The sequence below is a fragment of the Anomaloglossus baeobatrachus genome, chromosome 1, assembly GCF_048569485.1.
Source record: "Anomaloglossus baeobatrachus isolate aAnoBae1 chromosome 1, aAnoBae1.hap1, whole genome shotgun sequence".
NCBI classification, from domain to species: Eukaryota; Metazoa; Chordata; class Amphibia; order Anura; family Aromobatidae; genus Anomaloglossus; species Anomaloglossus baeobatrachus.
In genome coordinates, this window is record NC_134353.1 from 504,063,893 (window position 1) to 504,080,282 (window position 16,390).

The following is a 16,390-nucleotide window of genomic DNA, read 5'->3' on the forward strand; positions in this document are numbered from 1 at the left end:
CAACATCAACACACCCCACACTCCCAGCAGGCACACCGAGGTCAGACATAAAACCCTTGTTGCCTTCCTCCAGGGGCTGATGTCCACACCAGGGGGTGGGCCAGGCGGTTGGTCCCGCTCACCGAGGAGATCACAGTCCTGGAGGCGGGAAAACAGACAGATTAGTTTTGGAGGTGAAAGTGGAAGGAGGAGAAGTGGTAGTGGAGAAACTAACTGACAGCGTCCGGGTGTGTGGCCCGGGCGGGACAGCAAGGTTGGCAGACGGTTGTGATCGTCTGCAGGAGTGGCTGATTGGAGTCTACCGTAAGGACCGTGGACGGGCGGTGGCCCGGCGGTACTGGACCGGTACGCAAAGAGAAGCCAGCACCATCTGGCAGGGGCTTACGGACCCTGGCAAGGCTAGGAGTCGCCGTGAATTTGCCAAATTAGTTAGTGAAGGGAACCTCCTGGGTTTCCCAACAGCCAAGTCCCGACAGAAGGCAACAGTCCAACCAAGTGAGGGAGACACCGCCACCGCCAAGGCAACCGTTTCTCAGGGCCAGCGCCTGCGGGCAAAAGGGGCTCCTCCAGCCCATATTTCGGCTGGGGAGCGGGTTACCGGTGGGAACCCATTGGAACCATCTACCGTACATAGGTGCAGGGAAAGGCAGTCATCACCAACCTGCCGGGAGAAACAACACCGCAGCCGCCTGTGGGACCCGTCCATCCAGCCGTGTGTTTTACCGAGAACTGTGTCCTCATCATTGGCTGAGTGAGTACCACCGTGCCGTGCGGCACAGCGCTGCCCCCGCGACCCTGCACCTCACCAGGCCCCTTAACCTGCCTGCCATCCATCCCTACCCCATCACCGGGCCCCGGGACAACCAACCCCCTACCCACGGAGGGGAGAACTAACAACAAAGCTGCTCCCTGTCACCGCTCCCGGGATCCCCGTCTAGAGCAGCAGTGGTGTCACCAATATCACCACAACCGTGGGTGGCGTCACAGACAATAACCAAAACCCACACAATCAAAATCCCCTTTTCACTCACGGGCGAGGAACGCCGCTCGAGTCCCCGGGATCCGGCCCACCGCTCGAGCCACCACCGAGCAGCGGCAGCAGCAGCAGCTGGACCCGAGCAGTGGGAGAGCGCAGCGTCCACTCCTCCGCCCGCGACACTCTACCTCAACATATCAGACTCTCCCCTACCGTAGAAAGCTTCAAGAGGAACCTCAAGACCCATCTCGTCCAACAAGCCTACAACCTACAATAACCCTCAGTCCAGTACACCACTGCGCAACCAGCTCTGTCCTCACCTATTTTACCAGCACCCATTCTCTGTAGACTGTGAGCCCTCGTGGGCAGGGTCCTCTCTCCTCCTAGTCTGTTTTGTACTGTTAATGATTGTTGTACGTATACCCTCTTTCACTTGTAAAGCGCCATGGAATAAATGGCGCTATAATAATAAATAATAATAATATAGTGAATGGGGCTGAGAGAAATGACTGTAATCACTGCGTTCACTCCCGCATGACTAGAAGCTAGTGGCTCCCAGGAGGAAAGATGTTCTCCTGGGAGCCGCAATTTCAGGAAGGTGTCCAAGCAGCATTGTAATGCAATTTACCTGCTGATTAACCCCATATCTTCAGGTAATGTTTTCTGAGATGACAGGTGTCCTGTGGCAGTGACCTTTGCTCCTGGTTTGGTCAGGTATCTTGGACTAGCAGTATCATATTAATGTGCGGTGCTGTTAGTTCGGGCACTGGGCTTGTGGTTCGCCCTCATGTGGATGTAGCCTTACAGAAGGAGCCGTCTTTAAAGAGGTAGACATGATGTGGATTAGCTTCTAAAGTTTGATCACAATGTCTAAGAACTGCTTATTTTCTCTTCTGAGATAAAGCGGGTCATACTCTGCCTTTTTGTCCAGAACATGATCTTCATTTTGTAAGCAAAATTGGGTTTGCTAAAGATAGATAGATAGCCCTTTCCCTTCCCTCTGCTGTGTGTACTGGACGTGAATGGAGCAGAAATATTGTGGATGGCTAGAAACTGTTATTCGAGGTTTGTGCCTGTAGACAGCCACGCCCAAACCATTAATCATCACTATGAATATAGCGCTGCTTTATATACTGATATATGTTCCTTGTAGATATTCTCATTTCATACATTATTGATCTGTAGACATTCCCCGGAGCCTTTTTCATTTGGTCACCGTGGTTGTTTCCTTACAATATAAGCGGAGGCTATACAAGAAATTCAGGCACATAGGAACCTAACAAGTGACATGTACATATGATCAGAAAAGACGTGATTATTAGAGCCTGTGACATAAGATATGAATGTCCCTTTAAACTGGGAGTGTAGCAGCTATCACTGAGGGAGCTGGTGGCTTCCTGCCCATGTCAGTGTATAGCGGATAGTCTTCTTCATAGCCTATGCCTGAGACTCAGGAACAGCAGTGCTAGCACATGCCAACAGCTGCCGAAAGGCAACCACAGCTCTACATATTCTCATCTCTGTCTTTTCTTTCCTTCTCTTGCAAAGGAAAAAAGAAAACGCCAGGCTGCGATTGAAGACAAAAGACAACAGCTTGAAGACCAAATTCTCCAACTGCAGCACCTAAAGGTAAGAGCTGACAGTAGAGAAGAAGCACTTCCCCACATCATCCATGTTATATATGATGCAAGCATGTGTTCCTTACAAGCAGCATCATACACAGCATTGACAATAGAGGGAATGAAGCTTCTGCTCTAATCAGGAAGATTGCGGGCGAAAGGCTTTAATGGGAACACTGTCATAGCTATGTAATGTATCGATTTGGCATCAGTACTGTTCAGATTGCATGTTATATATTCTGCGATACAATCGGATATATCTGCATCTGAATCATTCCATCATTTTGTTAACATATGTTATATGTATATGTGGTCAGTATCAATTTCCAATTAGCTACTTGTATAACAGCAACTTTTTTATGGCCTAAACGTAAATGTTTTAGGGTGTTTCCATAAAACATTATACGGTGCCATAGTCTATAAAGGGATTCTTGCAAGATGCTTTCATTTCCGGAAGGACCTAAAGGAGGATATAAATTGCTCCATATATGAGCTTGTTATCCAGACCATGATGCAGAACACTGTAGTACTTCTATACATTTAGTAATATTGGTGTACACAAGCAGGGCAGGTTAAACACCTTCTGTTGTTAGCGGCAGGTGGTAATATGCATACACCAGCAGTTTTACAGTAATACTAATTTATGGATATTTCCAAATACATGTAGGTGCTGTCTATTGCTATGAATACCTGAAGACAATCTCCTAGGCTATGAGTACAAAAATAGGCTCATTTCCAAAATACCCACTTGTCTAGAGAGTGCTAAAGAGGTGTTATGTGCTATCGCAACATCAAGCTCATTGGCTTAAAGGGAACCTGTCACCAGATTTGGCGACCATAAGCTGCGGCCACCACCTGTGAGTTCTTATATACAGCATTCTAACATCCTGTATATAAGAGCCCAGGCCGCTGTGTAGAACATAAAAATCACTTTATAATACTCACCTAAGGAGCGTTGCGGGGCAGACTGGTCGGATGTGTGTCTCCGTTCTCCGGTACTGGCAACACCTCTTTCAGCCATCTTTGTCCTCCTTTTTCTGAAGCCTGAGTGCATGACTTGTCTTACATCATGCACACTATCCGGCATTGAGGTCCTGCACAGGACCTCAATGACAGCCACAAATGCTCTCTGGGTACTGCACTTCCACCTCCCATTCATATCAATAGTACTACACATCTGCTCTCTATTGATTTAAATGGGAGGATGTGCAGTACCCGGCTGCGGCCACTATGAGAAGACGGGGCAGCTCTGGAACTGAGAATTTCTAGCCGCCTGTTGATGCTGCCGGGACTGAGAACAGCTGATTGGCAGGGTGTTTGGTGTCGGATACTGTCCGATCAGATATTGATTACCTATGCTAAGGATAGGCCATCCATGTAAAAGTAGTGAACACGTTTTTTGAGTATATGTATGGAAATGTTAGAATTTATCGGTGGTATAATGGCATGTAGTTTATAATTGATAGACCATTGTGATTGTAAGGGTACGGTTCCACTTGCACATAGCTTATGATGCGAGAGCATGGGAAGGGATATCCTAATGACTCTCTGCTGCGAGCGTCAGCTAAGTGTCATGCGACTGTGATGTGATCTTGCGATTGAGCTGTGAAGAAGAGAGAGGGAACACTTTCTCCCCATCTCCTCCTCCTCAGATGACATGCGAGTGCAGTGCGAGGTTTTACACACTCCCATAGACTTGTATGGGGGTGCGTGAGCCAAGAATCGCTGTCAAACGCTGCATGCTGCGATTCATTCTGCGTGCCGCTATGGCATGAGAAATTAATTGCAGATGGACACTGCCCCATAGTTTTGCACTGGTGCAAGTGCAGTCCAATGTTTTATCAGATTACACTCGTCCATGCGAAACGCAAGTGGAAGCGTACCCTTAGGCGGGCTTTGCACACTACGACATCGCAGGCCGATGCTGCGATGCCGAGTGCGATAGTGCCCGCCCCCGTCGCAGCAGCGATATGTGGTGATAGCTGGCGTAGCGAAAGTTATCGCTACGCCAGCTTCACACACACACTCACCTGCCGTGCGACGTCCCTGTGGCCGGCGACCCGCCTCCTTGTTAAGGGGGCGGGTCGTGCGGCGTCACTGCGACGTCACACGGCAGGCGGCCAATCAGAGCGGAGGGGCGGAGATGAGCAGGATGTAAACATCCTGCCCACCTCCTTCCTTCCGCATATCCTACAGAAGCCGCAGTGAGGCCGGTAGGAGACGTTCCTCGCTCCTGCGACTTCACACACAGCGATGTGTGCTGCCGCAGGAGCGAAGAACAACATCGGACCGTCGCGTCAGCGTAATCATGGATTACGCCGACGCTGCACCGATGATACGATTACGACGCTTTTGCGCTCGTTAATCGTATCATCCAGCCTTTACACACTGCGATGTCGCATGCGATGCCGGAAGTGCGTCATTTTCAATTTGACCCCACCGACATCGCACCTGCGATGTCGCAGTGTGCAAAGTGCCCCTAAGGATCAGCTCTGCATGTATTACTTTCACTGCGTGCTTCAGGACAGCCAATCTGAAGAGGAGATGCTGTATAAAGCATGGAGAAGAGGCAGAGTGGCAACTTGAGCATTTGATTCTACAAGAGATGCATTCAGACATACATTAGACTATATAACTATAGTGTAGCTGAACCTAAAAAGCAGCCAAATAGCCATGAAGAAAATAAAATTGTCATTTACAGCAGTTATTTAATAGTAGTTATGTACTTTTTGGCTCTTCTCACACTTTTCAGTTCTTCTTCCTTTCTAGTAACAAATAAACGGAATTCATAGAAAATGGTTCTATTACAAACAGATGCAAAATAAAGCACCCCATTGACTATAATAGGGTCCATTTGGTTTCTGTCCATTTTTTTTCTTTAAATGCAGCATGCAGTGAATTTACTGTCTCCTCGCTTTCCCCCTCTAATGTGATGTTGCCATTGCAGCTGGGGGTCTGCTTTAAGCCCCCAACGTCACTATGTTTGTATTCCAATGGCTAGGCTTCATAGGAGATTTGTATTTCAGTAAATTCTCAAATTACCAAAATATTGAAATCCATTGTACAAGGGATCATATGATTGTAGTTTCTAATCCCCCAGTAGGATTTAAAAAGTGTGAGAAATATAGTTTGTTAAAAAAAAAAAAAATAGAATATTAGAATTATGAAAACCCTAAAAATCAAACCCTTCCTCATTTTGAAAACAAAAACTTAAAAAAAGTATATTTGATATCAATGCATCTGTAAAACTCTGATATTTGATCTTTCAAAGTACAAAATTACTTAACCCATTAACCAATCATATATATATATATATATATGTATATATATATATATATATATATATATATATATATATGTGTGAGCAAGGATGGTTGACCTTAGAGAGATCAACATCCACCACTGCGGAGACACCATCACGTGTTTCTCAACGCAGTGATTCTAGAGCAATGCCCCCTGGGAAATATTCAAAGCAAGAAGGCCTGCGGAGACACCATCACATGTTTCTCAACGCTGGCAGGAAACTAGCCAGGTCTTTCACCGGGAAGGAACAACCACGGGAAGGGCAGTCTCCAGTCAAGGAGACCACCTATGCCAAACATGGTATCCATCCACAGACAGCCGTTTCGGGGTATTTGCCCCTCATCAGTGTGGAGTAGGAATCTGGCTAGTGGGACATTGCCTAGTAAAAGACTGTGAGCAAGGATGGTTGACCTTAGGGAGATCAACATCCACCACTGCGGAGACACCATCACGTGTTTCTCAACGCAGTGATTCTAGAGCAATGCCCCCTGGGAAATATTCAACGCAAGAAGGCCTGCGGAGACACCATCACATGTTTCTCAACGCTGGCAGGAAACTTGCCAGGTCTTTCACCGGGAAGGAACAACCACGGGAAGGGCAGTCTCCAGTCAAGGAGACCACCTATGCCAAACATGGTATCCATCCACAGACAGCCGTTTCGAGGTATTTGCCCCTCATCAGTGTGGAGTAGGAATCTGGCTAGTGGGACATTGCCTAGTAAAAGACTATGTGAGCAAGGATGGTTGACCTTAGGGAGATCAACATCCACCACTGCGGAGACACCATCACGTGTTTCTCAACGCAGTGATTCTAGAGAAATGCCCCCTGGGAAATATTCAAAGCAAGAAGGCCTGCGGAGACACCATCACATGTTTCTCAACGCTGGCAAAGACTATGTGAGCAAGGATGGTTGACCTTAGGGAGATCAACATTCCCGTGGTTGTTCCTTCCCGGTGAAAGACCTGGCTAGTTTCCTGCCAGCGTTGAGAAACATGTGAATATTTCCCAGGGGGCATTGCTGTAGAATCACTGCGTTGAGAAACACGTGATGGTGTCTCCGCAGTGGTGGATGTTGATCTTCCGAAGGTCAACCATCCTTGCTCACATAGTCTTTTACCAGGCAATGTCCCACTAGCCAGATTCCTACTCCACACTGATGAGGGGCAAATACCCCGAAACGGCTGTCTGTGGATGGATACCATGTTTGGCATAGGTGGTCTCCTTGACTGGAGACTGCCCTTCCCGTGGTTGTTCCTTCCCGTTGAAAGACCTGGCTAGTTTCCTGCCAGCGTTGAGAAACATGTGATGGTGTCTCCGCAGGCCTTCTTGCTTTGTATATATATATATATATATATATATATATCTATTAGTAGCTTCATGCTGATGTACTTTGCTCAAATGTTTGTTGTTTATGTTTGGTTAAAAACATATGATATTAGAGTTGGGGTTCCATTTTTGTTGACGAGAATCGCGAGAATGGTAGGTTCTAGAGAGGCGATGGTCCCGTCGTTTACATGTAAATTAATATTTGCTTCCCCAATATTAGGGGTAAAATTGCACCCCTGCTCAACATATGGCAACCAGAATAGTTCCCTGGATCAACGTTCCATTACAGAATCGAGTACCAACAAACTGTATATTGTATCTTTCAAAAAATACGTCCCATTCCCTCTCTTTTTACTGTACCCCCATTTAATATTTAAAAATAAATAAAAACATGTGAACAACAAAAAAAAAGACATCTAGGCCATCCTTTAAGTTTTTTAAATAACACAATTTAATGTGGGAGCGAGTTCTACAATTTCACTGAAACTCAGAAGAGGAAAGAATTGTATAATGGGATCAACCAGTAGACTAGATAAATAGAAGTTGATATTATTAGTACAAAAAATTAGGTTTATACATACAAACCATCACACACAAGAAAAGTGATTAATTAAAAACAATTAAAAAGTCAAACAATAGACTCTCACCGTACACCCCATGCCTGGACCTATAATGAGGTACTGGCACCATATCACTGTACAAATTATAGGCAAAAACACCCAATATAATACAGAACAGTCAACGCAAAAAAAAACCAATTGCTTTTGCAAATAGAAGGTGAAAGGTGCTATTAGAATAACCGCCATATCTGACACCACCATCTAAAGCTACAATATAATAGACCAAAGACCTAGCAGAAGGGCAGCCAAATCACCCTATAATAGGGAGAGCCGCCATAGCCTGATCGATCACCAAATAGTATGAACCAAAACAAGGTAGAAGATCAGTCAGAATGTCCCTGAAGTTTGATAACCTGTCTTGTTATTGCAGACAGGGCCGGATTATAGGCGGGGCAGGCGGGGCTGGAGCCCAGGGGCCCCCACCAAAAGAGCTTCTAAGGGGGCCCCCACCATACTTGGCACTAGGCACCTGTCAGCATTTTTTTTTTCACACCCTCTCCCCCTCCGTAAAGACAGTCTAATAAATCAGCTGTGTTTTCGGGGGGGGGGGGGGGGGGCACCGCTATTTATTTGCATCTGCGTCTTTAAGACGCAAAAACAAACTGCGGGCACAGGACGCTGATTGACCTCGGAAGTACCAGCGGCCGCTTGAACTTCCGGGGTCAGAGGTGTGCTAATGCTCCCTGCTATGTGCTGCGGCCGTACCTAGAAGCAGGGGCACGGTGTGGTGGGCCGCTGTCTGCTGTCCCCGCTGCGCTCCTTACATGCCAGGCACACTAGCAGGAGCAGGAGGCAGCGAGCTGTGCCGGCTCTGCTGTGTGCCGGCTCTGCTGTGTGCCGGCTCTGCTGTGTGCCGGCTCTGCTGTGTGCCAGCTCTGCTGTGTGCCAGCTCGTACACTGCAGAGGAGCGCAGCAGAGCCGATGACCGCAGCTTCCTGTTTCCGTTCCTATTCAAATGTATTTGCGTCTTTCAGACGTAAATACATTTGAACAGCGCGCCGGGACCCGGCCCCGCCCCCGACGTGCAGCAACGTGATGAGATCAGCACCTTGCTGACGTCATCACAGTGCTGCCGGCGCCACACAGGGGACATGAGGAAGCGAGCGCTCCATGAAGGAGCTGAAGAGACAGGTGTAATTAATGGGGATGAGTGAGGAGGGGCTAAAGACACATAACGGGGAACATTTGTGAAGGAACACAGCTCTGTGACAGGCAGAGGAGGAGTACTGTATTCTGAGGGGGGGGGGAGGCAGGAGTGTGTAGGGATGGAGCAGTGTAATTTGTGTGTGTAGGGGGTGATGAGGGCTGTATTGTGTGTGGGGGGGAGGGGTAATGGGGGGTGCATTGTATTGTGTGTGAGGAGAGGGGTAATGGGGGGTGCATTGTATTGTGTGTGGGGGGAGGGCTAATGTGTGTGGGGGGAGGGGTAATGGGGGTGCATTGTATTGTGTGTGGGGGGAGGGCTAATGGGGGTGCATTTTGTGTGTGTGTGTGTGTGGGGGGGGGGGGAGGGGTAATGGGGGGTGCATTGTATTGTGTGTGTGGGGAGGGGTAATGGGGGGTGCATTGTATTGTGTGTGGGGAGGGGTAATGGGGGGTGCATTGTATTATGTGTGTGTGTGTAGGGGTAATGGGGGGTGCATTGTATTGTGTGTGTGTGTGTGTGTGTGTGGGGGAGGGGTAATGGGGGGTGCATTGTATTGTGTGTGGGGAGGGGTAATGGGGGGTGCATTGTATTGTGTGTGGGGAGGGGTAATGGGGGGTGCATTGTATTGTGTGTGTAGGGGTAATGGGGGGTGCATTGTATTGTGTGTGTGTGTGTGTGTGGGTAATGGGGGGTGCATTGTATTGTGTGTGTGTGTAGGGGTAATGGGGGGTGCATTGTGTGTGTGTGTGTGTGTGTGTGTGGGTAATGGGGGGTGCATTGTATTGTGTGTGTGTGTAGGGGTAATGGGGGTGCATTGTATTGTGTGTGTGTGTGTGTAGTGGTAATGGGGGGTGTATTGTGTGTGTGTGTGTGTGTGTGTAGGGGTAATGGGGGTTGTATTGTGTGTGTGTGTGTGTGTGTGTGTAGGGGTAATGGGGGGTGCATTGTATTGTGTGCGTGTGTGTGTAGGGGTAATGGGGGGTGCATTGTATTGTGTGTGCGTGTGTGTGTAGAGGTAATGGGGGGGTGCATTGTATTGTGTGTGTGTAGGGGTAATGGGGGGGTGCATTGTATTGTGTGTGGGGAGGGGTAATGGGGGGTGCATTGTATTGTGTGTGTAGGGGTAATGGGGGGTGCATTGTATTGTGTGTGTGTAGGGGTAATGGGGGGTGCATTGTGTGTGTGTGTGTGTGTGTGTGTGTGTAGGGGTAATGGGGGGGTGCATTGTGTGTGTGTGTGTATGTGTGTGGGTAATGGGGGGTGCATTGTATTGTGTGTGTGTGTGTGTGTGTAGGGGTAATGGGGGGTGCATTGTATTGTGTGTGTGTGTGTGTGTGTGTGTAGTGGTAATGGGGGGTGTATTGTGTGTGTGTGTGTAGTGGTAATGGGGGGTGTATTGTGTGTGTGTGTAGGGGTAATGGGGGTTGTATTGTGTGTGTGTGTGCGTGTGTGTGCGTGTGTGTGTAGGGGTAATGGGGGGTGCATTGTATTGTGTGCGTGTGTGTGTAGGGGTAATGGGGGGTGCATTGTATTGTGTGTGTGTGTGTAGGGGTAATGGGGGGTGCATTGTATTGTGTGTGTGTAGGGGTAATGGGGGGTGCATTGTATTGTGAGTGTGTGTGTGTGTGTGTGTGTGGGGGGGTGATGGGGGGTGCATTGTAGTGTGTGTGTGTGTGTGTGTCAGAGATGTGTGTGTAAGAAGCAGTACTGTGTGTGTATATATGAATTAGAGCAGTCTGTGCCCCCCCCCCCCTTGAACTATATGGGTTCCCCAGAGCGCTATGTCACCCATCGCAGTGATGAGTACACCACCAGAGCTGTTTGCCACTCCAGTAACGTCTATGCCCCCTGCCCCTCCTGTAATGTATATATCGTAGCCCCCAGCCCCTCCTGTGATGTATATACAGCAGTGCTGTCAGTGTGCAGTCATGTCTGTTAGTGACAGCCATCGTGAAACAGCCACATGTCCTGAAGGAGCTGGACGGAAACAAGCGGGAGAGGTGAGTGAGGCTGCTGGCGACTTTCCCATATTAATACCTGTAAGGGCTCATGCGCACGTAACTGCTGAATATTCTGCAGCGATTTGACAGCACATGTGCGCGTCAAATCGCTGCAGAAACACTGCATAATGGATGCAGTTTTTCTGTACAAAAAAAGCCGATTTCATGCGCTCTGGCTGCTGCCCCCACCATAGACAGTGGGAGCTGCATCCATAGCGCACGGAATAATTGACATGCTCATTTTATGAACGCACGGATTTGGGTCAACATTTTAGCACCCAAATCACTGCGTTCATAAAAGCAATGGGTGCACGTATCATGCACAATCTACATAGATTGTGCAGGGGACGCACGACGCATGCATTTACACTTGCAGTGCTATACGCAGCGTAAATGCATGTAATTACGCAACGTGCGCACGAGCCCTAATGCGTCTGTGTCTGCATGTATGTCAGTGTATATGACTGTGCATATATTTGTCTGTTTATATGTATTTTTCTGAATTTGTCTTCAAATATGTATATGTATGCTTGTATGTGTGTGTGCGTGTCTGTGTGTGGATGGGGTCCACTGAGACTCTTTCACCCGGAGGCCACAAAACCCTGGAGCCGGCCCTGGCTGCCTTAACATTGGGATCAATAAAAAATATGTGACAAAAGCTTTACACGCTACAATATATCTAACGATGTGTTGGCGGGGTCACGTCGTAAGTGACGCACAGCCGGTATCGTTAGTGATATTGTAGTGTGTGACAGCTACGTGCGACCCTGATTGTGCGTTAAAACGGTGATTGCATACACGTCGTTCATTTTCTAAAAATTGAACGTCTCTTTGTTCATCGTTCTTGAGGCAGCACACATCGCTCCGTGTGACACCCCGGGAACGATGAACTGCAGCTTACCTGCGTCCCGCCGGCAATGCGGAAGGAAGGAGGTGGGCGGGATGTTTACGTCTCGCTCATCTCCGCCCCTCCGCTTCTATTGGCCGGCCGCTGTGTGACGTCCCTTTCACTTCAGGAAGTGGATGTTCACCGCCCACAGCGAGGTCATTTGGAAGGTAAGTACGTGTGACGGGGGTTAATCGTTTGTGCGACACGGGCAACAAATTGCCTGTTCCGCACATACGATGGGGGCGTGTGCGATCGCATACGAGATCGAAATGTGTAAAGCAGCCTTAACTCTGCTTTCTGTGTGTAAGTGGACAGCTGTGATTTATCCTGGGCTGTATCTGTATTGTAGTACTGTAAATCTGAATGTGGCAGAACAGGATAAGATAAATGTTCATTGGATTTATATCTAAATGCTACGGTTCGTGCTCTACTGTTATGGCTAAAAATGTTAACGTTATGGGGCCCCCACCAGATTTTCTGCCCAGGGGCCCCCACCAACCTTAATCTGGCCCTGATTGCAGACAACCCATTCCCTTAATTATCTTGGTAATAGTTTTCTGTACCCTCTGTAATTCATCTATTTCCTTCTTATGCATTGGAGCGCACAATTGTATACAGTAAACTGTGGCTAGTGATTTGTATAGAGACAAAACTATGTGCTTGTCATCTGCATCTATGCCTCTTTTAATACATCCCATGATTTTATTTGCTTTGGCAGCAACAGTGTCACTCAGGCTGTTACCATTTTATAAATAACTAGCTGTAGTACCCGGCGTTGCCCAGGATTGTAAGTAACTATTCTTAACTATAACAAAATAAAATGCTTTTACAAAAAATTATTTTGCACATAAAAGTCATAAACTATACAGGCATCACCACCAAAATCATATTCACTCACACATAAACTGTCCTGTACTAACAGTATCCTTCGCTGCCTATAGCAATCAATCAGAGCTCCTTGACCTCTAACAAAATAGAAGCAGAGCTGTGATTGGTTGCTATGCCACCTGATAAATATCCAAGGTAACTATTGAAACAGGCAATATATTACCTCAAACATTCAAACAGTTTCTCTGTGTGTCTCTTTCCCTGTGTGGGTCTCTTTCCCTGTGTGTGTCTCTTTCTGTGTGTGTATGTGTGTGTGTGTCTCTTTCTGTGTGTGTGCCTTTTGGTGTGTCTTTTTGTGTGTTTTAATAAGAGCAAGCCACTATCTACGTTCTGTAAGATACGAAGCCGCCAAAAGTATGCTAGCTTGTTGCTAGGAAGATACTGGCCTTGAGGCAGAAGTAGTGCCACTGACACCAAGTATTAATAAAAATTGGGTAACACTAAGACTGTGTGTTAGTTGCAGCAAGCCACTATCTATATTCTGTAAGATATGAAGCCACCAAATGTATGCTAGGTTGCTGCTAGAAAGGTACTAGCCTTCAGGCAGAAGTAGAGCCACTGACACCGAGTATTAATAAAAATTTGGTAACACTGACACTGTGTTTTAATAAGAGCAAGCCACTATCTAGGTTCTGTAAGATATGAAGCTGCTAAACGTATGCTAGGTTGCTGCTAGGAAGGTACTGGCCTTCAGGCAGAAGTAGAGCCACTGACACCGAGTATTAATAAAAATTTGGTAACACTGAGACTATGTTTTAATAAGAGCATGTCTCTTTCTGTGTGTGTGTATCTTTCTGTGTATGTGTCTCTTTCTGTGTATGTGTCTTTTGGTGTGTGTTTTTCTCTGTATGTGTCTCTTTCTGTGTATGTGTCTTTCGGTGTGTGTCTTTCTGTGTATGTTTCTCTTTCTGTGTATGTGTCTTTCGGTGTGTGTCTTTCTGTGTATGTTTCTCTTTCTGTGTATGTGTCTTTCGGTGTGTGTCTTTCTGTGTATGTGTCTCTTTCTGTGTGTGTCTCTGTATGTGTGTTTCTTTCTGTGTCTGTTTCTGTCCCTGTGTCTCAAGTTCTGTGAGTGTGGGTCTCTGTGTGTCTCTTTTTCTGTCCATAATAGGAGTCTATAATGACAGATGTGTTCCCAGTTCCATTTACTTTAATGTAAGCAGGTTTTTTGATGAATAACTGTAAAGTGTGGAGTTACATTTCAACCTCAAAAGATAGTCTATGAAGTTCTCTGAGTCAAATGCGGTGGCTGTGAAAAAATTGTGTGATTGCAAATGCGACGGTGCGGATTCCTTTAGCGGACATACACACATACATACACTCGGTTTTATATATTAGATTGTACATTGTATTTCCTCGTCCCAAATGCATAACCTTACATTTATCTACATTAAACTTCAGTTGTCATTTCTGAGGCCAACTTATATAAATCTCTCTGTAAATTAAATGATCTTACTCTATATTACCTTGATGATTTTAGATTTACCTGCAAATATTTGAATTTTACTCTGTATCCCCCAAAAAAGTAATTAATAAAAATGTTAAAAAGGGCCCAATATTGACCAAGAGTGTGTTCTATCAATACCCACCATCTGTTTTCTTGTCTATAACTGAGCCACTTGTTAAAGGGAACCTATCACCAGATTTGGCCCCTATAAGCTGCGGCCACCATCAGTGGGCTCTTATATACTGCATTCTAACAGGCTGTATATAAGAGCCCAGGCCGCTGTGTAAAACATAAAAATCACCTTATAATGCTTACCTAAACGGTCGGTATGGTGCAGATTGGTCAGATGGGTGTCTCCGTTCTCTGGGTATGGTGCCTCCTCTTTCGGCCATCTTTGTTCTCCTTCTTCTGAAGTTTGGTTGCATGACGTCTACTACGTCATTAACACAGGCCGGCATTGAGGTCCTGCGAAGGTGCACTTTGATCTGTCATGAGCAGAGCAGATCAAAGTATTGTAGTGCTGCTGCGTAGGACCTCAATGCCGTCGTATGTGTATAAGAGCCTACTGGTGGTGGCCGCAGTTTATAGTCACCAAATCTGGTGACAGGTTCCCTTTAACCCAATTACACATATCTTCCCCTAATCCCACTGTTTTCACTTTATGTATCAATCATTCATGTGTCACTGTATCAAGTGCCCTTGAAAAGTCAAGATATACAACATCCTTGTTCTTCTCCAGGTGCAGCATGGAACTTAAGGGGTACTTTGTACACTACGACATCGCAGCTGCGATGTCGGTGGGGGTCAAATCGAAAGTGACACACATCCGGCGTCGCTGTCGACATCGGAGTGTGTAAATCGTTTTTGATACGATTAACGAGCGCAAAAGTGTCGAAATCGTATCATCGGTGTAGTGTCGGTCATTTCCATAATGTCGCGATAGCGACAGGTACGATGCTGTTCCTCGTTCCTGCGGCAGCACACATCGCTGTGTATGAAGCCGCAGGAGCGAGGAATATCTCCTTACCTGCGTCCCGCGGCTCACGCCGGCTATGCGGAAGGACGGAGGTGGGCGGGATGTTTACGTTCCGCTCATCTCCGTACCTCTGCCTCTATTGGCCACCTGCCGTGTGACGTCGCTGTGACGCCGCACGATCCGGTACCTTAGGAAGGAGGCGGGTCGCTGGCCAGAGCGACGTCACAGGGAAGGTAAGTGCATGTGAAGCTGCCATAGCGATAAGGTTCGCTACAGCAGCTATCACAAGATATCGCAGCTGCGACGGGGGCGGGTACTATCGCGCTCGGCATCGCTACCATTGGCTTGCGATGTCGTAGTGTGCAAAGTACCCCTAACTCCTCATAAAAGGTGATCTGTTAGTTTGTTTAAAAAAAATGAAAAAACAAATGGCGCTTTGTTCTCCTCCACCTCTGCCCTGGTGTCTTATATTGTCTGCAGCGCTGATGGCACATCAACAGAACTGCAGACAATCAGTGAGCTCAGCGGCTCGCATCGGTTTCTGCACTGAGTCTCCACTGCTGCATTGGACCTGGGAAGGGTGAGTAAAGAATAGTTTTTGTTTGTTTTTTAAGCAAACTGCCTGGGGACAGGGGTTTTCAAAAAATTGGAAAACCTTTTTAAGATCATTGTTCACTTTAGGCAGCAATATAACAAAGTAACATAAACTGAAATATTTTATGATGATAGTGTCACTAGAAATAAATATGGTATAAATACAATATAAATGTATTTTCTTACCAAACATCAGAAGGTTAACAGTTAAAGCTGAATTCCTGTGCAGTGTTGTCATGGCAACATACATGTACTCTTATTTAAAAGCTTAAAGACTGTAATTAAAAGGGTAAACAAAACAAATGGTAAAATAGTTGTCACAAATGCCAGGCATTGGAAAAAGAAGAAATAATCTTTATTGCATATAATGTGTTGGAAGATGATTGCATATTTTACGTGTGAATTTCTAACCTGCTGTCCTTGTTACAGTCTAAATCACTCAGAGAGAGATGGCTTATGCAAGGAGCACCGGCAGGCTCAGTGGAAGAGGAAGAGGCTAGAAGGAGGCAATGTGAGGAAGATGAGGAGAAATTAAAGTCACTGGAAAAAAATGTCCAAAGGTAAGTACCGTAATGTATTGCATCATGTGTGTTCTTTTATCATCG

At 46.6% G+C, this 16,390-nt stretch overlaps 1 protein-coding gene and 1 long non-coding RNA gene across 3 annotated transcripts in view; one reads left to right on the forward strand and one right to left on the reverse strand.

Moving 5' to 3' along the window:
- LOC142243723 (paralemmin-1-like) overlaps positions 1-16,390 on the forward strand; it is a 240,595-nt gene that overhangs the window by 163,245 nt on the left and 60,960 nt on the right. For both annotated transcript variants that reach the window (XM_075315917.1, XM_075315924.1), the window contains exons 2-3: positions 2,525-2,605; positions 16,215-16,345. In XM_075315917.1, the coding sequence (XP_075172032.1) occupies positions 2,525-2,605; positions 16,215-16,345 (212 nt within the window). The remainder of the gene's footprint in view (positions 1-2,524; positions 2,606-16,214; positions 16,346-16,390) is intronic.
- LOC142243732 (uncharacterized) overlaps positions 1-16,390 on the reverse strand; it is a 306,491-nt gene that overhangs the window by 92,777 nt on the left and 197,324 nt on the right. The gene's annotated exons all lie outside the window — the stretch shown is intronic.